The sequence below is a fragment of the Mchenga conophoros genome, linkage group LG14, assembly GCF_057382185.1.
Source record: "Mchenga conophoros isolate Kocher_MC1m ecotype Shallow Benthic linkage group LG14, M_conophoros_male_GT1.1, whole genome shotgun sequence".
NCBI classification, from domain to species: domain Eukaryota; kingdom Metazoa; phylum Chordata; class Actinopteri; order Cichliformes; family Cichlidae; genus Mchenga; species Mchenga conophoros.
In genome coordinates this window covers 21017629-21039906 of record NC_140539.1, presented here as the reverse complement: position 1 = coordinate 21039906, position 22278 = coordinate 21017629, and the positions used below count along the sequence as shown (strand labels likewise).

Sequence of the window (22278 nt, the reverse complement as noted above, 5' to 3'; positions counted from 1 at the left end):
AATTGAAATACTGGGGTGAGCACACTAAAGAGCTATGTATACATTAGGTGTACTTAGTGTTTCCATGGGACTGCGTAGAGTCCTTGAAAACTTTTTCACATCTGCACTGGCTACTTGTTATAAAACAAATTAAAAACATATAAAAAAGTTGATAAAAAATCCGAACAGATCTTTCACTAGTTTTATTTTAATCCATTTTTAATATAAAAGCATACTCAGACCAAAAAATAATTAGATTTTGTAAAGAGCAACACACACAAATACCACACACCATCAGGGGAAGCAGACTCAAACACTAGGCTTAAGAAGTCTTTGTGGAGAAGAGATTTCATCAGCGAGAGAACACAAAACCCTCAAACAGCCACACAAAGACAGTATTGCAGTAGGAGCAGTGAAATGCATATTTTAGGATAGATATTTGCCTTTTTCTTCTTTTCACAGCACTCTTATTTTTTTTATAAGATAGTATGAGCTCTTTTTAACTTTAAAAAGCTACTTTGCACAGAGCCCATATGAGCAAGTTCAGTGTTTAATCTTTGAGTATTTGTCCTTTAAGTAAACATTCATTCTTCATGACCTGCTTTGCAATTTGAATGTAAAACAAAAAATGCAAAGTTCTGCAAAATATGTGTGAATGAATACACTTCATAGTTTTATATTATTACACTTTGCCCCCCCCTCTTCTGGAGATAACCTCAAATAAACATCTACAGCATTCAGGAAAGAACCTACAGCAGAGTCAGACTGATGTCTCCAACTAAAGCAAAAAGCTAAGTGTTGAAAGGGCAGCAGAGCATCTCTGTAGACATTTTCCTGTCTCTCAGGGAGTTTCATAAACTATCGTAGCGTCAGATCATTAAATGTTCTGCTGCAAACATTTTACAACACGTTTAACAGCAGGTAGAACTACAAATGTGCTAAAAATTAAAGTTGTCACATCCTTGCTAAATGTAAAAACTTATTGGTATTTTAAAATTAATCAGAATCTCATGTAACGTTTACAGTAATGCAGTTTAATGCATTTCCAGTGCATCTGGCTATGCTAGAAGAGATGTATGTTTCTAAAGTCCATGAGCATACTTTTCTAAATCAAATACAGCATGTGTATATCTGAACTTGCACCGTGACATTTCCTGTCATGTAGGTCAAACGTTTGTCCTTCACATACAGAAGAATGTTAGAGTGCCACCTTATGGACACTGTCTGTATTACTGCTGAATGCCACTTGGAGAGTAGGTGGGGAAGAAAATAATAATACAAGAAAACCAGAAGACATTATCACAAGGCTTATGTCAGCTTTTGTTTTGTTTTTTAAAGCCATCATCCTGCTGGTTTCCATTCAGGATAGAGAACAGGCACATGCTCAGCTGTTGTTGGTTCAGGAGCAATCTGGAAATCACTGTAGTGACCTCATCTCCTGGTGTGAAGAACTCATCTTTCATCGTTTTGTATACATCATTCTTCCAGTACAGTAAGAAGGCAAACTTCCAACAAGTAAAAATGTTTTTAAAAAAAAATGCATCATCGCTCTATTGCTTTAATCACTCACATCTTTCCATGAGAGGGAAAACATTAAGTTTACAGCAAAAACAAGCCTTTATCAGTCTTTTTTGGTACATCACTGAGGCAGCCCTTCCTTTCCCCCCCACGCCCCCCTCTCCTAATTTTGGTGACGCCGTGTACCTGTCGACACACAGCACAAGAAAGTTAACTAAAACTGCTTACTGCTCGCTCCTGTCTGGGATTCGGCTCCGTTACACATGAAGAAAATAACAAATCACATAACGAGAAGAAAAATAAAAATAAACAACCAGCAACGATAAGTCTGTCATCACTGCCGATGTCGAGAAGCGATGCGGTTAATTTCAGTACCAATTTCAGTATATCAGCGGATTTTTGGGGCCCAGAAAAGAACCCAGTTTACCGTGTGCAGAATTATTAAAGATTTGGAAAGCCAATGTTTTCTCAGCCTCTATTCAAACTATGCGAGGAAAGCCCCGGCCAACAGATTTGATGTCAGACTACACAAAGACGCACACTGTCAAACACACAAACACACATGCACATATTCTTTCACTGTGCAAAAATAGATATTTGAACACAGCTAACTCATATATATATAGAGATAAATCTACTGCTTAAGGTGGACGTTTTCTTTTTGTTCAAATCTGTGTTTCCCATACACATCAATCAAGTACTTGTCTAATAGAGATTTATACATCGTTTTTCCATTTCTATACATTTTCTATAAAACAGACATGGCTTTAAATTAACTGATGATGAACAGGCAATAAAATTCCTTCTTACCCCCCCCTGTGCACTTTTACAAAAATAATCCATAAAAAGAAATTAAAAAAATAAAAATAAAATCAACCTAAATGATTAGTTGTGAGCTCGCTAATTTGTGACTGCGCTGGAGAAACGGGAACCAGAGGATACAGCATGCACCCTCCCGGGATGTCTCAAGTACAAATGACAGATCAAATTAGTTCATTATTGAGGACACGTGTGAATGATGGGTGCTCGCTGCAAGGCGGCTCAATGAGCCACTAACAAGGGAAGTTTACATTCAGAAGCCCCACTTGAAAAATGGCAAATTTAGTAACTGGTCTTTTCTGGTCTTAGTGCACAATAGAAAGTACCCCTGAGTTCAAGGACAGGGTAGGATCCACCACGAGCCGGTGGCTACTTGCCCGAGGATCTTCGAGGCTCTTTAGGCAATGACGGGGGCAGAATATGGTCCTGGGCCAACAGTGCTGTGGAAAGTTTGAGCTGAGAAGAAGAATGGCTTGTGTGTGGGGGGGATTATGGTAGAGTGGATAAGGCTCTGGTATAAAATGTCATGGTCATTCTTGGTCTCCCGCCCCCGGCTGAAACCCTCGTTTCATATTCATCGTAATTCTAACACAGCCAACACGCTCTAGGGCTTCATCACCAGGTTCTCGGGATTTTCAGATTGCACGGTACTGTGGTTTTACATGGTTTGTACTTTCTCCTCCCCTCTATCCCTACTTTGTAGGAAATTCCTGCTCAGTATTCCTTTCTCCTACAGTTCATCAGTCTGTGTCTGGACTACCCTGACCCCTCCCCTCCCTCTTTTTTATTTATTTATATTTTTCTCATTTATTTATGTTGATTTAGACTGCTCGGCTTTCGGGTCCACAGGCTTTGTGACTCATCCATCACAGCCCGTCTTTCTCTCCCATAGCAGAAAATAGCTGTGTTGGCCACTACTCAATATTAATCGATGGGAATTTTGTCTTCCAATTCCAGTGAGCGGTCCTCAGCAGGCTCCTCGCTCTTTCCCAGCTCCTGCAGCTGCTGCCGCCTCTGCACCTCTGCCTTCAGGTTCTCCAGATCCTTTGGGCTGAAAAAAAGAGAAGAAAAATCAACACACAACTCCCTAAGATAGAAGAAATCCTGAGCCTATAATTATCCCCATTCATGTCACAGACATGCTCCCAGAGCTACACACTAACCACACCTTCATCTCAAGGATTCAAGGAGCTTTATTGTCATTTGCATCACATGTTTACATGAGGTGGAACGAAATTAAATTATAAGTCATTATTTACTAGAAAGGATGTGGTCCAATATCAGAACAGGCACACAGATTTCTGTCTGCAGGATTTATGGTTGTATAGGCACACATACATCCACACAGCCTGTGTAGTTTAACACTTTATTATCCTAAGTCAAAGCATTTGTGGAAAAATTGGAGAACTATGGCTCAAGACTACTTTAAAAATAATACTAGAAAGTGTGACACCCTGGAAGCAAAATACAAAGCAATCAGGGGTAGCTCAAGACTTTTGCACAGTACTCTAATGGCCATTTTCTGGGAAGGATTAATTCAAATATAGGAAGTGAGTATAGTGACCCAAAAGAGTGAAATTTCTATAAAATCCTAACTAAAGCAAAGATTGGAAATGCAATCTTAACACTCTCGGAGAACCAGGGTTACGCTAATAACCAAATAATTTCCCCATTTATTCAGTTCCACAGTTTAATGTCTGAGGAAGCCACTGACTTCCTGCATGTTGTGAGATTACCAACCCATATACAAGCAACAAAGAGCAGTAATGCTCCTTTATGCGTCTACCTGAGAGGTATAAAGATGATGCCATTGATGATGTTGAGCTGGTCCAGGATGGTGGCCATGCTGGGTGCAGTGAACTAGAAAATCAGAGGGGGGGGAAAGGGGGGAACGAAAAAAAGCCATCAGCACTGAACATTTGGACATAATCAGCTGGAAGCACAAAAAAACAAAATGACTTGGAACATTTACCTTAAGGGGCATAATGCTGGCGTTAGAGCCATTTTTGTAGATCTCATTCATGGTTCTCTGCAGAGCTACAGCCTGCTGCGTGAGATACTTCAGATACTCAGAACTCTCCTTGGTCTTCTCATGGGCCTCGCCCATCTGACAGGAGGAAAAAAACATTAGAAAAAAACTGCTTCATCACAACTGGTAAAGTTAAAGTGTATGAACTGCTGTGGAGCATACCTGGTTCTTATAAATGGTGTAACCCTCCTTCTCGTGCTGCAGTGCAGAGCGGAACTCAGCCTTGCTCTCATAAACTCTTGCAACCAAATGATGACTGGAAAAACAATAAGGCAGTTATAATACAAACCATCATGCCATTACTACTTTTATTCTAATGCATATGAATGAATAAATCAATCTACCCACCTGAGGGCTACTTTGAGGGACCGAGGTCCATGGTACTTTGTGTTGATGGTCAAAGCGTTCTCCAGGAATCTCAGAGATAAATCGTACTCCATGACTCCATGCAGCACCAGCCCGATGTTACTCTGAGGAAGTCAGGAACAAAGTTCAATAATTTTGCTTTTTCCCCACCTTATGAGAAATAACGTTAAAGCCAGCAGGCGAAGTCTGCACTCACGTCCAGCAGAGCCATCTCAGGGTGGTCCTCCCCACAAATCAACAACATGAGGTAACGAGCGCGGTACAGAAGCTTCAGGGCAGTCGAAAGCTGGTTGTTGGCAAAGCAGTACAGGGCCAAGTGCATCTGACAAATGAAAGGAACAAACAAGTTTAGAAGGATATTAAACATGGTCAACATGACAAACATGAGTTCCTCCTCCATCTGGTAGCTTACATATTCTTGAATTGTGTTGGGATGCTCGATGCCAAGGACTCTTTCACTCATCAGAACAGCCTTTTGCTGATTGCTGAGAGCCTGCAGGTAAATAAATATAAAAAACAAACAAAAAAACAAAACAAAAAGAGCCATTCAGCACCACAAAAAAAAAAATCAGCATGAGCTTATATATATATATATAAAAAAAAAAAAAAAAAAGGAAGCATTGCACATCTGTGCCTACCTCAGGGTGATCTCCCAGGATGTAATTAAGGCGCGCCAGCAGGCGCAGGCAGGAGCAGATCTCTACGTGCATGGCTCCGTACACGTTGTTGAAGAGATTAAGAGCCTCGTTGATCAGCTCACATCCTTCCTTCAAGAAACCTGAGGGCAGTATAATGATTAATTTAGATATATTAGTACAAAAGGAAGAAGGGTTAATGCTCTGAAAAAACTTTTTTTTTTTTTTTACACAGCATGCAAACGTCACCTTGCTGCACTTTGGCCTGCCCACTCTGGAAGAAGTGGAAGGCATCTGTGGCTTTGGGGTTTACATGTTTCACCACAGGGAAAATGTTCAGGATGTCCTCTTCTGTGAAGGCAGGCTTATGGCGGCTGTCGAAGTTATACTCCTTTATCAGGATCTAAAAGTCAAATAAAACACAAGTCTAAGAAAGGATGTGATGACCATTCGGTAAAGTGAGGGTGCAGTCACTACATTGTAAATGAGTTACCTGTATGCCAGTTTTGACTGAAATTTCTCTGAGCAGAGTGATTTTCTGGAGGCCGAATTTCTCCACAACTTGGTCGACACTTTCACTGTGCAATGAGTAAATAGGTTTTATTTAGAAATACATACAAAGTCTCTACATTTGTTTGAGTTTAACAGGTGGGGTCCTTACCACTGTAGGGTAAAGTGATAATAGCTCTGGGCCTCAGAGGCAATGTTCTTCCACAGTTCACTCGGTGTCAGGCTGGCCCACGCCGTGTTGTCGCCACCGCCGGGGACCCTGTTGCGACGTTTGCGGTTTTTGCGGCGTGACACCAGTTCATCGGGAGGCAGGTGGGCAACGGCGTCTGGGAAGGAGCTCAGGAAGCAGTTTAGGAAATGGCTCACAGCAGCAGAGAGTGCAGACAGCTCTACACCCTGCAGGAAAAAAAGCACAGATGAAAATAAACAACAGCTCGTTGATGTCTTTAAAAGAGAGCAGAAAATGTTGCACCATTAAATTTAACTAACCTGGAGGTACGTCTTGAATATATGTTTTGCACATCTGGTGATCAGCTCAGTTATTCCTATTCTCTAAAAAAAAAAAAAAAGAAGAATTTTATTTATTTTTTTTAAATTTAAACTGTGTGCTGATTCTATTGGTCAGATTTGAGGAATCAGACTCACATAGATGTGCTCCAGCTGGGCTTTGGCAGGAGTCTTCTCCATAAACTCCAGGACTGTGCCCAAATAGCGAACATTGATGCCTCTCTGGTGCAAAGCCTCCGTTAGTGAGGCTCCATCCATGGGCAGAGCGCTGTGGTCCAAACAGTCCTTCACCTGGTTATGAAAACACACAAACATGGCTTTAAACTCAGACACAGACAACCCTACGTGATAATTTGATGTGCAAGCATTTACCGAACAGACTTATCATTGTAACAATGAAATTAGGCGCACAAGTCCAATATAAAAACAGTTAAGTGCAGAAAACTACTAATAAAATACCATAAATATGCTTTAAATTTCCACAAAAACAGAAGTAGCATATCTGAACGCATGCTCTGAATTATCATCAGACAAAGGGTAACAGTTCATACAATGACCAGGACTGAGAGCAGTCCTGATGATGTTTTGCAGTCTTTTGGGGTAGTGCGAGGTGGTGACATCTTCTATGGCAGCTAAATATAGGAGGTCCTACTAATCTGATCCCTGCAGTCGTGAAATTTAATTTTTTCCCCCCCCCAAGTAGTTTACAATTAAAACTTAAATTTGACTCTCTCTATAAGAGTCTCCCAGCTGCAAAGGTTTTATACACCGGAAAAGCAAAAACAGAGTTGGTGAATAGTTTAAGCAGAACACATTATGCTTTAATCATTTCATGTTAGACACTACCTGGGCCTTCATTTCCTTAGCCACACACAAGCCTTCATCGGGGAGTTTAACATGATCGTGATGTCCTTATAATAAAAGGCAAAAACTATTTGAATCCACACTCTTCACACACCAAGACAACTCAGCTGGATGTTTGGGAGCAGAAGCGTCACTGACCAGTGTTGGGACCTGACAGGAAACCAGGAAGGCAGCTGCGTCTTTGAGTAGCTGCTTCTGCTTCTGGATGTCGTCTGCGCTCTCTTCAGGGAACCGTACTCCTGGTTCAACACCACAAACACAATCATTGCTTTTTGTTGTATTCACTTTTGAAGTAATCGGGAATCAAATGTGGTAGTGTCTCCACAACTCTAGTTTTCCACTTCCAAAACTTAAAAGCTTCACACAATGTTCATGGAAAAGATCATTTCTGACTTCCCAGCTATTTGTTTCTAATAACCCATATAATAGGAATCATCATGTTACCTGGGGAGAAGATATCAGGGTTGAAGCGGATATCGAAAGCTGTGTCGCTGATGGAGCCCACTGCCTTACAGGCATTCAGGACCACTTCACGGCTTTTGGGGTCTGTTTGTGTTTGGGACCAAAGACAAAAAAAAAAAAAAAAAAAAAAAAAAAAAAAAAAATACAGAAATGTTAAAGGTGATTACGTCAGACAGGTCATGTCAAAATGTGTAAAGATCAGTTCTGATCTGAACTGTTCTTTCACCTCAAACTATCTGTTCACACATCAATACACAACAGCAGTCCAGTTTATTTCACCCTGGTCTCAGCAGAGCACCCACCACCATTCGATCAGGACCACAAACCCTCGCTCTATGATTGGCTCACACAGATTACACAAATCACGCACCACAAGGTTATTTCTGCATTTCAAAGCACCTTTGGATTAATCAACACAGCACCCGATTATGGAGTTATTGGGTCAAATCCTGCTGCAAAGGGATCACAGGCTGGGAATAGGTTGTTTCGGGGGGGGGGGGGGGGGGGGGGGGGGGGGCACTATTCCCTGCTGCAGGCTGAGGACTGAACGGGGACAGCTACTCAGGTGGAAAGAAAACACTATGATCCAGTAATTTTAGAGTTCTATTGATCCATTTCTTTTTTCTAAGCCGTTATCCACCAGAGTAGCTCTCTCTGTATTGTCCTGGCCCCAATTTTTGGGGGGGGTGGGCGCGGCGGTGTTTCTAAACGTACCAATACTAGATCCATCTTCGGCAACTAAGGTCTCCGCTAGCTCTTTGGCCTGAGCTAATCCTGGAATACTTTCCTCAAGCTCCTTACCCTCCAATGGGCCCTTGCATTCCCCGTTCTGGGTGGCTGTGGGGTCTACAGGCCCGTTTGTTGTGGGCTTCGAGGAGTTCTCTTCGCTGTCAGTTCCTGTTTGTGAGGCAGCAGTGGAAGCATTGTCTGTCTGGCTAGTGCTATCTGTGGAGATGTCTGTTGCTTTAGAGGAATCTGTGGCATTGGTCTGTGCTGTGTCTGTCTGGGTCGTGTCGGCTTTGCTCTCTGCGAGTGTTTCTGAGGTTTCTGTGATGGCGGGTGTGTCAGTCTTGATAGAGTCCCTGTTGGCTTTATGCTGCATCAGCTGTAACGCTGCCATCTTCATGAACAGGAGATATCTGAAGAGGAAGACAAGAAAAAGTAGCAAAGTCACTTCTATATAATCAGCACAGGTTTCTAGAAAACAGCTCATTATTGCTGCACAACAACAACACAAACCTGTGCTCAACAAAGGCTTCGATGAGCTCTTGGCGTAGACAGGCCAGGCGATGGCGGTGCTGGCGGGGGAAGCCTAGACGCTGGCACTCTGGAGACAGCTCTACTCCATCCACAGGCAGGAAGTTGAGGTCAGGGGGGAAGGTGCGAAGGAGGTCGAGAATATAGTGTCTGCCGTCATTCCCGATGATGCCTTTGCATTCGACAGAGGAGCACAGCTCCACCGTGTCATTCTTCTCATTCAGCACGCTGTGCCGCTGGATCTAAAATTTAACGTACAAAACATACACAGTATCTGTATGTAGACACGAGTCAGCTTTATTATTGTCACACAGTCACGCTTCTTACCTTTAGTGGCCTACTGGTCTTTTCCAGCAGTTCCAGGTATTTGCCGTGAGACACAACAGTCTTCCCAAAGTCAATGGAGCCGTAGATGACGCTCTGCTCCTGCTCACGCTCCAGGATACCTGGGATGATGGACTGGGCAGTGACACGGTAGCCTCTGTAGTCCACCACTACAGTTCCCAGAGTGTAAAGACCTTCCACATCCACCCCGCTGTAAGCTCGTACTCCGTTCAAGTCATTGGTGGGTGCTGCGTGGGCGGCCGCATCGCCCCCCAGCTCACGATAGTGGTCCCGCACATCGAAGCCCAGACTGAAAAAGATGTTGTTCCAGATGAACATCTGCATCCGAGTTTCTTCACCAGGGTTGATGGCCATTACGTTGCCATCAATTACAGCCATGGCACCTCGAGTGGCAGCTGCCGCAAAGTCACTGTGGACCTGCAGAAAGTAAAAGGTTTCACATTAAATTAGCATCAGCATAAGCAACAAGGTGGCTAATTAAAGAGCTGCAGAAAGTAAGACTTTAAACCTTGAATATAGCCCTCTCCCTTAGCAGCCGCTCAGGCAGGTTCTTCCGGGGCAGCTCTCTGGTAGTCTGCAGCTCTTCGTTCCAATCTCTGGTCTAGATGCACAACAAGAAAATTAATATTGGAAAAAACTTGAAATCATTCCTCTTGATGATCTGCTGCTGGATTCAGCGCCTTGACCTGTCCAGGGATGTGCTCCTCATAACCCAGGCGGGAGGTGTATGCGTCCTCAGCTCGAACACAGTCCATTGCATGGTCTACTTGCGGAGCAGTCCAGCTGTATACTTGGAAAGGCGTGGCTATCCTCTCAAACGGGTGTCTCTGGACTCTGCAGCAGTAAAAGAGAAACCATAATTTCCATGGTTCATAATTTACCTGCAAATATCATTTTTCGCTTGCTGTGAGAGGGTCCTAAAACTAATAACTGATGAAAATCACAGTCTTGATATACAACTTTTATTTGCAAAGACTCATTTGTTATAAGATATTCAACTGCTGTCCCCGAATGTGAAAGAATAAAAGTGCAAAGTAAGTAGAGGTCAAAAAAATGACTTTTGTTCCTTTGGAGGGGACAAAAAAAAAAAAAAAGAAAAAAAGAAAACAGCTCACAATCAGCATCAAGGCAAGTGAGAACAACAAATTACCGTAATTGTCGGGCTATAAGCCGCTACTTTTGCACAAGCTTTGAACCCTGCGGCTTTTCTATGGATTGTCCACGATTTTTGTGATATCGTAAGAGGATTTGTTTTGTTTGTTCTGCTGTTGTACGGCACTACGTTGCCTGGCGGAAGCGTATGTGATCAGACACATAGTATCGGGGTTCAAGAGTGGTATGTTGGTCACATGTCCGTCCGCCAGGCAACGTAGTGCCGTACAATGTTATGCCCAACTCCACCAGTGGAATCTGACAGTGTGGAAAAGTGTGAAAACATCCATGATCACCAACGGATATCGAAGGGCTGGACTGCTGCATGATGGAGAGGAGGACACCGTCACGGCCCTTCTGAGGGTGTTCGACTCTGACACTGACAACGAGGATTTCTTTGGTTTTGAAAGTGACAACGAAGGAAAGAAGCGGAGAGTGGATGACGAAGCCATCCTGAGCCTGTTCGTTTCCGACATTGGAGAAGAGGACTTTGGTGGTTTTAGTGCGCAGGAAGATGGTGGTGAATGACTGACTTCTTCTTGTTAAAGCCGTGTCACTGCACCTGAGCCTAAAAGGTAGTCCGAATCTATTTTTCTGGTGTGCTGTAGGTTATTGTTATGTACTACATTTGTTACTCATTTATGAAGCACAGTACATGTTTCGTACTTGTAATTACCGCTACTTGTACATATACCTAAAAAGTTATGCAAATATGTACCCATAACTTGTTTTTCAAAATATTAATAAAAGGGGTGTGTCTCCAAACAGCCATCTCTTTCCTGACAATTCGCTTTGTGCATATTCTCTTACATATGATAAGTCAACATTGAAACACCTGCAGCTTTTAGTCAGGTGCGGCTAATGTATGTAGAAAACAGGATTTTTCCCTGATCTTAGCTTGTGCGGCTAATATCCGGGTGCGCTTTGTAGTCCAGAAAATACGGTAAGTAAAAGAATGAAATGTTTTCACCTTTTCTTTTGCAGGGCGGTGAAGTTCTTCTTGAAGGCAGGGCTGATCTGGCTCAGCAGCTCAACTAGAGAGTGGCTCAAGAAGCTGGGATTAGCTGGTTTGGGGTTGAAGGTGTAGGTAGTAGACCTGAAAAGCACACAAGCACATTATCATCATGGTTCACACTAATATAGCCGAGTTCATCATCTGCAGCCTGCTAAATGGAGAAAAAGCATCTATATAAAAATACGAAAAAGAAACAAACTTGCTGTTAAATATCCCCGCCACACTACAAAGCACTAATACATGAAAGCAAGCTTATGACTGAGAAAACAGCTGGAAGGGGAAAAAAAAAAGAAAACATAAAAAAAGAAAAAAATAATCTTCATCCTAACAATGCAACATGTTTCCAGGCTGTCCACCTAAACAAACTGCATCAACATTTCCTGTTCTATTTTAAGGAAAAACACTACAGGAGAAAATGTGCCAACTATAATGAGCTGACTCACAGCATCGCTTCTTACATCACCTAATTGCAGACTAACTGCTGCCAAATGTCTTCACCTAATGGCATCTTGAATTATAAATACACGCTGCAGAAACGGTGCTGCCAAATGCTTAAACTGCACTTTAACGGCAGAGAGTCAGCTGCAGTAAGAACACAGAGCTTGTAAGGAGACACCAGGCCCAAACATCAACTGACTGGTTGAGGTAGAAGCCGCGTGTTGAGGCAGTGACGCTGACATGGCGCTCCTCCACAGTCACAATGTACAGGTACATGAGGTCGCCGTGCATCTTCCTGTTTCCAGGTGGAGGGTTCCACCCGCTCATGGTCAAGACCTTCAGGCACTGCATGGGCTGTGGAGCACGTAAAATAAGAGGATGAATCTCAAGTTTAAAAGCCAAACTTACTTCCCCCGTTTAAGTCCCTAAATGCCTTCCTCACCTTCCAGTCCTTATTCTGTGGCTGGAGGGGCACAAGGGGGCGCTCTTTACTGCCGGGCAGGATGTGCTCTGGAGGGGTGCAGTCTATCTGCTCCATCTCGCTGCCCTTTTTCTTCCGCTTTCCAGTTTCTATAAGCAAAGGAAGAAGCAAGAAAGGAAAATTGGTGGATTTCTATTGAATAAAACAGCATGCATGCACACACACAGGACTAATGTGAACACATAAACCTTATTCAGTCACTCTTAAAACCATCTGTTGATCGCTTAACACAAGGGTGTAAAACATAAGGCTCAGGGTTCAGAATCGGCTCGGCAAAGACTCAATCCCAATGGACGGCTACGGGAACTTTTTCTGTCACGCTGACAGGTTTCTTTCATTTACTGCAGCAGCATTTCTTCATTATGCAGAAAACCCTAACCTTTTCCTCACATCTTTGAGATTAAATGTGTAGTAAAACTTCTTTAGACTGAGAGAAAGGGAACTTTCACTCGTCCAACCCACTTAAGATCAAGTTTGACATGTCTGAACAAACACATTGACTGAGAAGGGAGTCTTAGATTTTCTGCTTTTCATTTCTAAGCTGCATGCTGTTCGATTACTGCAAAGGCTGCAGCAGTGCATGGTGAAAATTCCAGAGCTGGGAAACATTTTACTCCCTTCTTAAAAATCCCCTGAAACAATTTAATCCTCAGCTCTTACGTATGAATAATATACAAGCAGTTTAAAAGGCGATTTCACTGAGAAGCAGGGGGGAAACCTCCTAATGCCAACAACAGTCATTCATTTATCTCCCGACTGCAAAGTAGGTTTTAAAATCCATCACTGAGAGAAGAAAACCGCGTGTCTGTCTCTCAGTGCAAATACTTCGCAAGAGAGTGCACCAACTTGCTGGTCTGCCCTCAACTTCATTTTGTCTCCATATTTTATTCCATCTCAGAAACGGGCATTTCAGCTCGCGTGCTCTTTGTTACGCTCACACGCTTCAAAACAGTGTAATACAAGGTTTATCAATAATTTAACAGAGTTTGTCTCAAATGTCCTCAAAGTCCAACTAAACTACACAAGGTCCAGCTCTGTAAGCAGGAATCACAGTCTTTAAAGAAACTGTTGATCCTTAGTGTCATACCTCCAAGATCTCCATCAGTGAAGATGCTCAGGAAAGAGAGAGAGTTGCAGTCTACTCCGTTGTAAGCGTCAGAAGGGTCCAGACTCTTCAGCAGGTCTCTGATGTGACGCACATGGATTCGAGCTTCACGCACCGTGTAGGGCTCTGAGGGAAACAAAACAAACAGTGTGGTTTAAAACCCAACTAAGCAACATGTATACTGAACTATTATGAGTGCTGGAGGCTACTCAAAATTTTGCATTACTCACAACTTTTTGGTTTTTAAGCAACAAATCAATTTGTCCCCCAAATTAAGTGGTTAACACAAGAGCATTTTCGCTCATATCAGCACAAGTGTCTTTTCCAATAACTTAAGGAATACCAGCCCAGAACACACCCCACAGAAGAATTTCACTTGTGTCTGCAAAGATCACACAAGTAGCCTCCTGCCAGCCAGTTCTGTACATTATCATCAAGTCGACTATTTTTGCACTGCTTCAGCATAGGTAACAGACACACTCTGAAACATATTCCTCAGATACAGCGTCACTGACGGGGAATACTTCAGTTTGGCTTTTGAGGCTGAGTTTAAACACTAATAGGAGCATGTTCATCTCTACTTTTGTTAACTGCAAAACTCAAACATTGGCCTGAGCGTCACTCTGGGTCATTTAACGCTAGCTTTATGTTAACGTCTTGTATTTAGCCGGACCCCTGACAAGTGTGACAATATGTATGTATGGATGGATATGATGATTAGAATTGAATGCGATTACCGATTTTAGAAACACCTTTTCCATTACATAAGTCGAACCCTTAGCAGACCCACGTGTATAATGCCGCAACATGACAACCAACATATTTGTATATAAAACGGTTTCAGGATCAGGCTGCACCTGCCAATACTGTGAGTTCCACCTGGTTCTCCTGGAGGTTTCTTCCTGTTAGTTTTTCCTTCCCACCGTCACCAAAGTGCTTGGTCATCATGATTCTCTCTTAAACAGATAGCCATGAATGTAGTGCCCTTCTAAGTAAATGGACAACAGCTCTCAGGAAGTCCGTCCAAACTTTGCACGACAAGCCCTGGTGCTTCAGAATCTTACCTTCCACCACTTTGAGCACCGATCCCTCCTGCAGACCCTCGATAGACTTGAGCTCGGCAAAGTTGTCCAGCACATTTCCATCCAGCTGCAGAGAGAAGCAGGTGCGGTGGCAGGTGTCCTCACGGTCCATCAAAACCTGGTGGATTTCCTGCACCATCTCCTGGGGGGAGACCTGATGTTGGGGAAGAAATTAAAGAAATGAAGTGACACAGAAATGAGGAGGAGCAGCAACATTTAGTTCATGTTACAAACTACATCATCACAGACATGACTTGAAAGTCCTGTAGTTTTCTTAAAGAACTGCAGCTTATCCTCACCTGCAGGTCAAATGGCTCTGTCCCCGGAGCCTGGATCTTTACAGTGAAGCCTGTGTCCTGGATCACTATCACTTCCTGTTCGTTAGACTCCTCCCCTCCGTCTGCCTCGCCATTCCCATCCTGCTTTGAGTCCGTCTCCTCCGTATGCTCATGAGCCCTGTCACCATTTACCATGGCTGTATCTGCACTGTGCCCTTTAATAAAAAAAAGTGCATAGATCAAGCTTTATGTTAAGTCACAAGACATATCTACTAATAAAATATTCAACTACTTAAGGCTTTATTTAAAATAACACAACCAACTCCCTTTGTCAGAAACGACAATTTATTAACTTGTTGTTCTCCTCTCACCCTCAACCTGCGTCTGCCCCTCCCTGAGGCTGATTCTGCTGGAGGTTTCTTCCTGTTCAAATGGAGTTTTTCTTTCCCACTGTCACCAAGTGCTTGCTCACAGGGCTTTGCCTGATTGGTGGTGTTGTGTCTGTATTATGCCCCTTAAAATATAAATGTCCTCAAAGCAACTACTGTTGTTATAGAAAAAAAAAATTGAATTGAACTCAATTGTTAGTTGGATAAACCATTTACAAAAAAAAGAACAAAAAAAAAGTTGATCATCGCTTTCTGAATTTTCCACTTTAATACAAGTGTGATCTTAATTAGAAAATATTGTAAAATAAATGTTGTAACCCAAAAAGTGACATTTGGCGTACTGGTGACAAAATGCAGTCGTAAGCACACTGAGTATTAGCACATTCTTCCTTTGAATTTCTTATGAGTAATTGAAAACTGTGTTTTTCCTGTTTGGGAACTTATAAAAACCAGTTCCAATCTTTTCAATAGTCATGAGGAGGCTGGACAGAAGCACTGTCTCGGTTTCAGAACTGTTAGAGTCTTGTTTCCACTAATGAAAGGGGGAAAAATATTTTCCATCACAAGTCAACATTTCAAGTGAAGAAGTTTGACTTAATAACTCAACCTTCTGAAAAAAAAAAAAAAAAAAAAAAAAAAAAAAAAAATCACTAAAACATAATCTAGCCTTTCTGGTTATTGTTTTGTTCCAGTAACAATCTCAATCAAGCTAACATGCTAAAATGCCACCACAGACTACACTACAGGCTAATTCTGCTAACACTGAAAGGACAAAGGGACAATTGTTATGCACTCTCCAAGTGAGCTCACCTTGCCAAACAGCATGACACAGGAATTTATATGTAGTTACAGACATATGGTACTACAGCTGTCTGGTGATGCTAAACTGTGTAAACTGGATAAGTATATTCAAATGAAACAAAGACGTGTATTTGCCCTTTCTTCCACATCAATAATAATAATAATAATAATAATAATAATAATAAAGCTACTGCTGGGTCCTACCTTGTCACAAGGGTTCAACACTGTGGCCCTTCGCATCCGAATTCCAGCTGGAATTAAAACAGTGACCCTTCACTTGTCAAGTGAATGCGTTAACCACCACACTATGTAGTTATTGTGTCAACTGCACCACATACAGGAGCGTTCCTGTCAAAGCCTCGAGGCCATTTGCTGGGTAACACTGTGTTTATGCTATAATTTATTTGTTTACAGCATAATTTAGACAATGCACCTCTTTGGCTGCCATCAGTGACTCAGCCATCATGTCAACACTAACTCACTTTTCTTCCACATAAGCAGCCAGGTCACAAATAAGGAAGGCAATCCTCCAGGCCCAGATGATCTTACCGATATCCTTATAAAATATTTATTTACGGTTGAGCAAAGCCAACAAAGCTCAGCTATACCATGACAATGCTGTGGTTTTGCTTCCCTGAAGTCGACAAAGACTAGAGGATTAGCGTGAGGGATCTTCTCAACACTCAGATCTCTCTTTTTATTCAAACATCAACAGTACTGAAAAGACCATGCTGACAATCATAACTGACTTGAGTCACTAATGATTTATCTGAAATTTGACAATAAGTAACCAGCTTCGTCTAGAAAAGAAAACGCTTGGTTTCCAGCAGTGACCTGCTGAAACCTACACCGTTGCAACACTGCAGGGAACTCAGCCAGGAGGCCTCGAGGGAGGATTTCACCATTCACGAGAGGGAATTATGGGTCACTTACATGGATATCTGCTTATACCAGCACTGTGACAAATAATCCAGCAGTTGCTTTACCTTTTTATAGAAATCAGAGCCACCAAAATTATTCTCTGTAAATTCTCTGTAAAATAGGCCAGCTGAGAAAAGTCTGACAGCTCCTCTCATTATACAGACGACGGATGGATATTATTTTCTTGAGTAACAGTTAAGGTGAGAGGAAAATGACATGAATAAAAATGAGCTAAATTAATTCAAAGGAACAGGGGCCCACTGCAAGGACATCAGGCAAATGTTTTCTCTCACTGACCTACAACTGCTGCCAGCCAGCGCGTCCTTGCTGCCTGTCAAGGGTAACGCGATGTCAGGGTTACTCGGAGAGAAGGGGCCAGAGGGAGGGGAGGGGCTGGACCTGGACCGCGACCCCGGGTGGGGAATGAACGCAGTGAGACGGTGGGGGAGAGGTGGAAGAAGCGCATGGGAGAGGAACAACAGGCCACGCTCTGAATAACAAACATAACTGCTTCAGGGCGAGTGAGCATGCGGGCCAACAATGTCGGAAAGAATGAGGGATCTATGCAGAAACATTTCATCTCCGAGTTGAGCTCTATTTTGGCTCACACAAGTGACATGATGATGACTAACTTCTGAAATATTACAGACCAGATAGGAAGGAAATAACACGAAGTATTAGGCCAATACTGCACTTCTTAAGTCCAGCTTCTTAAAATTTGATTTGCGGCCTCATTTTAAATTAAATTTAATTAAATATCTTCAGGTAATGAATGGTTAGTGATACAAAACAAGTCACTTGAAGAGGTTATCTCTGGATCCTGAAGCTGAGAGACTGTGATAAGAGGCACTTTACAGATTTTCTAATGTTTCATTAACCAAAAGAAGATCTACAGACATTAACGGCTGTCTCTGATCATTTCGTTTTGATTAATTCATAAGAAACAAAGAGGGGAGTTGGCGTGCAATTGGCTAGATTAAGTCTGTAGATATCAGATTCATCATCGCAGAAACCCAACAGTACAAAGCACTATAAGTGATAAGACTAATGATGAGGTTTTCCAGTGGACAAAGCATTGCAAAACAGACCTATTCTCTACAGTAGAGGGATTAAAGTTCATCAGAAAGTAGGTAATGAGGCAAAAGGAGGCGGGAGAAGCAATGTTAAAACAGTGAAGAGGAAATGTTGCATGCTGCTTTACTTCAGTGTAGAAAATAGAGATGCACTACCTGGTTATAAGTGCATAGATTCCCAAATGCAGGAGAAGTACCTAATGAAGTGGGTGAATTTTCCACTCAGGGTGTACATCATAAAGTCTGCCAGAAATCCTTGAGAATGACTACTTAATTTAATACAAGTATGATAAAATGTCTCATTCACTGGCTGAAATCAGACACTTCTAATTCTTTTAGTATTACTTCATCAGCTAAACTGTAAATTCGTGCTCTATTTGTGGAGAAATATATGACAAAATATGAGTTTTACAGTGTAATGATGTGTTACTTTATAATAAACCTCTAAACATATCTGTTTACCTAAAATAAATGCTGTGATTTCTCTTTTGGCATTAAGTATCATCACATCTAATTAGACAGTGCTAACTTGACCAGTAATTGAAAGGCACGTTTCAGTCGAACAATCAAACCGCTCTAATCAGAGTCAAATAATTAAAAGCAGTGATTAAAAACCATGTATAGGAGCGGCCATTAAGCACTGTAGCAAATGCTCAGACTGGTACAACGCCCAAGTCCTCGGTAAGGAATGAAGATCAAGGATTTTGATTTGTTTTTTTGTTTTTTTAAAGAAAAAAAATTATTAGATACATTCAAATACTAACAAACAACTGAAGATCAAACTGAAAATGATTCAAACTTAAAGCTCAGTGCTGAACTGCACTCTCTTGTTTACTCCATTAGCCTACTTCTGCTGATAAACAATAAAGCCAGCCAAGCAGCCATCTAGCCACTCCGCAGCCCTTGACACCATCACCATGGCAACATTAACCAGCCTGTCAACACCGAAAACACCACCTAGCACACAAGGCCCCTCTGTAATCGAGTTTGATGGACCACAAGGTGGCATCCTTCTGGTGGACGGCCGCACAAAGACTGAAATCTAAAAGTCTGCCAGCAGATTCTCCGTTGTTGTAATTTGTTCCCCGAGCATTGAATGATGCTAGAGACTTTTTTTTGTGGTGCAGGCTTGAGAGGGGGCAACTTGAGTCACAAACAGGATCCATGAGTCCAACCCATAACACGATCACTGAAATCAAAATCCTTCCGGCAAACAATGACATATTTCTGCCATAGCTCCAATAAATGTCTGTTTTTTTTTAATGAAATTATACATATACATATCCGTAGAGACAAAAAATAAATAAATCCATTCAACTCTGAGCCGCAAACTACAAAGACAACGAGACAAACAGCAGAGGTGTGGAAGATGCCAAGAGAGATGAGCAATCGAGGCAGGGTGTCAGTGATTGCTGGGATTAGCAAGGGCACTCTTCCACCCACAGGAGCATTAAGCTCCTTAAAGCCACAGAGTGACCCTCACCTCGACCTGTCTGCTCACCCACGTGCTGTTAGTATGTCTAGTTACAACTACTCACTGAGACGCATCAACCTCGTCACCATTGCCCAGTGATTACATTTGCTATTGATTCTTGATTAGTCCATGAGTGGTTTGGGATGTAAAATGTAATTTTAAATTAAAAATGCTTCAAGTGCTGACATGTGAAGTCACACTGCTTGGTTAATGCTGGATTTCTGGGGCTGAAGCAGATATAGCTTTCCAAGAACATCTACAAACATATGAACCTGCTACAGTTATACTGGAAAGAAGAAAATCACAAGCTTAAAATACAGCTGGACTAAAAGTCCATGTGCCATCAGCTGTGATGCTACTCTGCAACACGTGATGCCAACAGTACAGATATGTGCTGACACAACTTCCCCAAGAAGGGAGAAAGCTTGGAGCTGTACTGCTATGTTCATGAAGCCCATGTGACACCCTGGCTCCAATAAACACTAAACGACTGGAAATAGGAAAGCTTTAATTACACGAGAGGATGCCTGGCAGCTCAATCTTTAACATCCATTCCTCTTCCTCCGCACATGTCAAAATCATCTCAGCTTCTTGCCTCTCTAACATCAAGCTGAAAAACCACAACTCATTTCTAATCCCATCCCTCCCAATGACTCAAAACTATGGTTTAATACACTGTTTACGTCTGAAATGCAGTTCCATGTGGGATTTTATAATGAGTGACACACACACAAAACCACAGCTCTTCATCATCGAACCGACAAAGGTTCACTCCGGACAGCTGGAGGAATCAGATACTGTGCAATGAGACATTTCAAGGTCCGGGCAGGCTGCAATGAACTTCAGAGCTGTGGGAGTCAAACTTCACCAGGTGACAGCCCTTGCATTAAATCTAACCCCGCCTGCACCCACAGCACTCCGCCGCTGCTCCCAAACAACCTTCACCTGACAGCTTTTACTCACCAGCTCGCGTATTATCAGAGTAACCTTCCCCCTCACCGTGCGCACACCACCATCATGACTTATCGGCTATAACCAGCTTCCGCTTCCCGGTCGAGGAGGAACGCTCGACCTAATCAGGACGGGGGGGTGAAGATGGGGCCGGTTAGAGGACTAACACCGACCACCTCGCGATTCAGCCACCTCACGCGTATTTTTCTATAGCTCGGTAACGACGAACATGTCTGCTACACAAGCTGTGTGATACACATACCACCCCCAGTAAAAATGAAGGCATGTGCGCGACCCCCCCGTGTTCGTGTAAGCAGTGTGAAGCGCCACTGAAGGTGACCTTCAGTTACCGAACATGTGCGTCAGCGCGAGTTTGTGCTACGGCAGCTACTGCTGCTTTATGTGCTCTGAACAAACAGGCGCTACACAGGCGCCCCGTGCTTTACTCGAAAAACCATAGCTCCCCGTGATCACGTTTGGTTTTAAGGCACGAGACAGCTTTGACAGCGACAGGAGCGCCTGTGTGCTAGTTAGCTAACTAGCTAACCGGAGCGCTAACTAGCTTCACGCTGAATGGGACACGCTAAAGATAATGCTAGCATTACCGGCCAATGTGTTTAGGTTAGCCTGAGCAGCTTGCAGTGTCAGGCAGAAGTCCGAGCCAGCTGTGAATATAGCAGCGGTCCCAGTCGAGTGAAAAAAAGCATTAACACCGGACAGTTGGTTAGCAGGTGGGTGCAAGGTGGAACCTTCAAACTTCCAGAGATGGAGGGGTAAAGCAGCAGCACTACGCTCGGTCTGAGGACCTTTAAGTCACACAGCGCAGCATGGAGGTGAAAGTCACCACATTTGGTGCATGCTGCACAGCTTCAGTAAAGCAGACATTCAGTCATGCTGTATGTATGTTGATTCTGCATGCACGATGAGAGCAGTGGTGTCTGCAGCGGACTTACCACAACCACAGGACTCTTTTAGAGGTGCCTTTCCTGCTCCTTTACCATCCTGGGCTCCATCCGCGGGATCTGCCGGATTGCAGTTAGGCACTGACGCCGGGATGTCATCTGTCTTGCTCACCATGGTCGGCAGTCAGTGTGTTTCTGTGACAGAAATCCCCCAGCAGCTTTGCTCGAATATTTGTGTGTCTCTGTAAATGAAACGCAAATAAACAAAGGCAAACTACAGCTTCTTCTCTGGCTGTCACGAGCTAGCTGGCGACATACGAGGGGTACAAGCTTACAAAAACAAGTCTACAGAGGAAGGACAGTGCTGTACATAGTGCCGATCACACGTGGTTTTCTCCTCCCCTCCTCTTGACCTCTTTGCCTTTGCGTTGCACCTCCCCACCTGCTCCGCGTGGCGCTACGGAAAGCCACACGCGACAATTCTTGCGCACTCACCAGTTTTTCATTTGTCTTGCACTAAAAGAAAACATGGACACATGGATGGAGAGAGGAAAACACGAGCATTTAAAACCCTAATCACATTAATGACCCGGTGTTTCTTCTTATGTGGAAGTGCATAGCATTTTATATCTTGAGGCATTCTTCCACATTTTTTATTGGCTGTACTTTGCAAAGCCTTCACACAAAATCCCCTCAAAATGGTCAGAAAATAGAACAATAGCTGAAATAACAATTTTAATAGTTATTTGGATTAGGTGCTGTAAAACGAATATTTCACCCTCTCCTAATTTTTGTTTGACCTCTCTGCTGTAAACCTGTCAGACGTCAACTTTTATGAAAATCTTGTGACTCAAGAAGATAAGATAAGAGATAAGATAAGATAGAACTTTATTAATCCCTCGGGTGGGTTCCTCTGGGAAATTCG

The 22278-nt window shown here is 42.8% G+C and overlaps 1 protein-coding gene across 3 annotated transcripts; it reads right to left on the bottom strand.

Moving 5' to 3' along the window:
* Nucleotides 1-1497: 1497 nt before the first annotated feature.
* On the bottom strand, nucleotides 1498-21737 carry LOC146559663 (clustered mitochondria protein homolog). Of its 3 annotated transcripts, none has more exons than XM_085243322.1 (27): nucleotides 21405-21737; nucleotides 14864-15057; nucleotides 14547-14718; nucleotides 13465-13608; nucleotides 12339-12466; nucleotides 12096-12250; nucleotides 11414-11539; nucleotides 9978-10125; nucleotides 9800-9892; nucleotides 9274-9708; nucleotides 8929-9188; nucleotides 8404-8828; nucleotides 7672-7773; nucleotides 7366-7466; nucleotides 6502-6654; nucleotides 6346-6408; nucleotides 6008-6252; nucleotides 5840-5924; nucleotides 5596-5749; nucleotides 5350-5489; nucleotides 5124-5204; nucleotides 4908-5033; nucleotides 4694-4815; nucleotides 4508-4601; nucleotides 4289-4423; nucleotides 4103-4176; nucleotides 1498-3367 (listed from the first exon to the last, which is right to left on the bottom strand). In XM_085243322.1, the coding sequence occupies exons 1-27, from the start codon at nucleotides 21526-21528 to the stop codon at nucleotides 3241-3243; spliced, it is 4206 nt and encodes a 1401-aa protein (XP_085099448.1). In that variant the 5' UTR covers nucleotides 21529-21737; the 3' UTR covers nucleotides 1498-3240. The 3 variants fall into 3 exon arrangements, with proteins under 3 accessions (XP_085099448.1, XP_085099450.1, XP_085099451.1); XM_085243324.1 differs by having other exon boundaries at nucleotides 8491-8828; nucleotides 21405-21736; XM_085243325.1 differs by lacking the exon at nucleotides 21405-21737 and adding an exon at nucleotides 20464-20564.
* Nucleotides 21738-22278: the final 541 nt, after the last annotated feature.

Bases quoted from the DNA above. Each gene is read 5' to 3' on its own strand.
- LOC146559663 (XM_085243322.1), bottom strand. From the start codon at position 21,528: ATGGTGAGCAAGACAGATGACATCCCGGCGTCAGTGCCTAACTGCAAT. The intron at 14,719-14,863 runs GTGAGGATAAGC...CCCCAACATCAG, and splicing joins CAGAGCCATTTGACCTGCAG to GTCTCCCCCCAGGAGATGGT. The intron at 8,829-8,928 runs GTTTGTGTTGTT...CTTCCTCTTCAG, and splicing joins GAAGCCTTTGTTGAGCACAG to ATATCTCCTGTTCATGAAGA.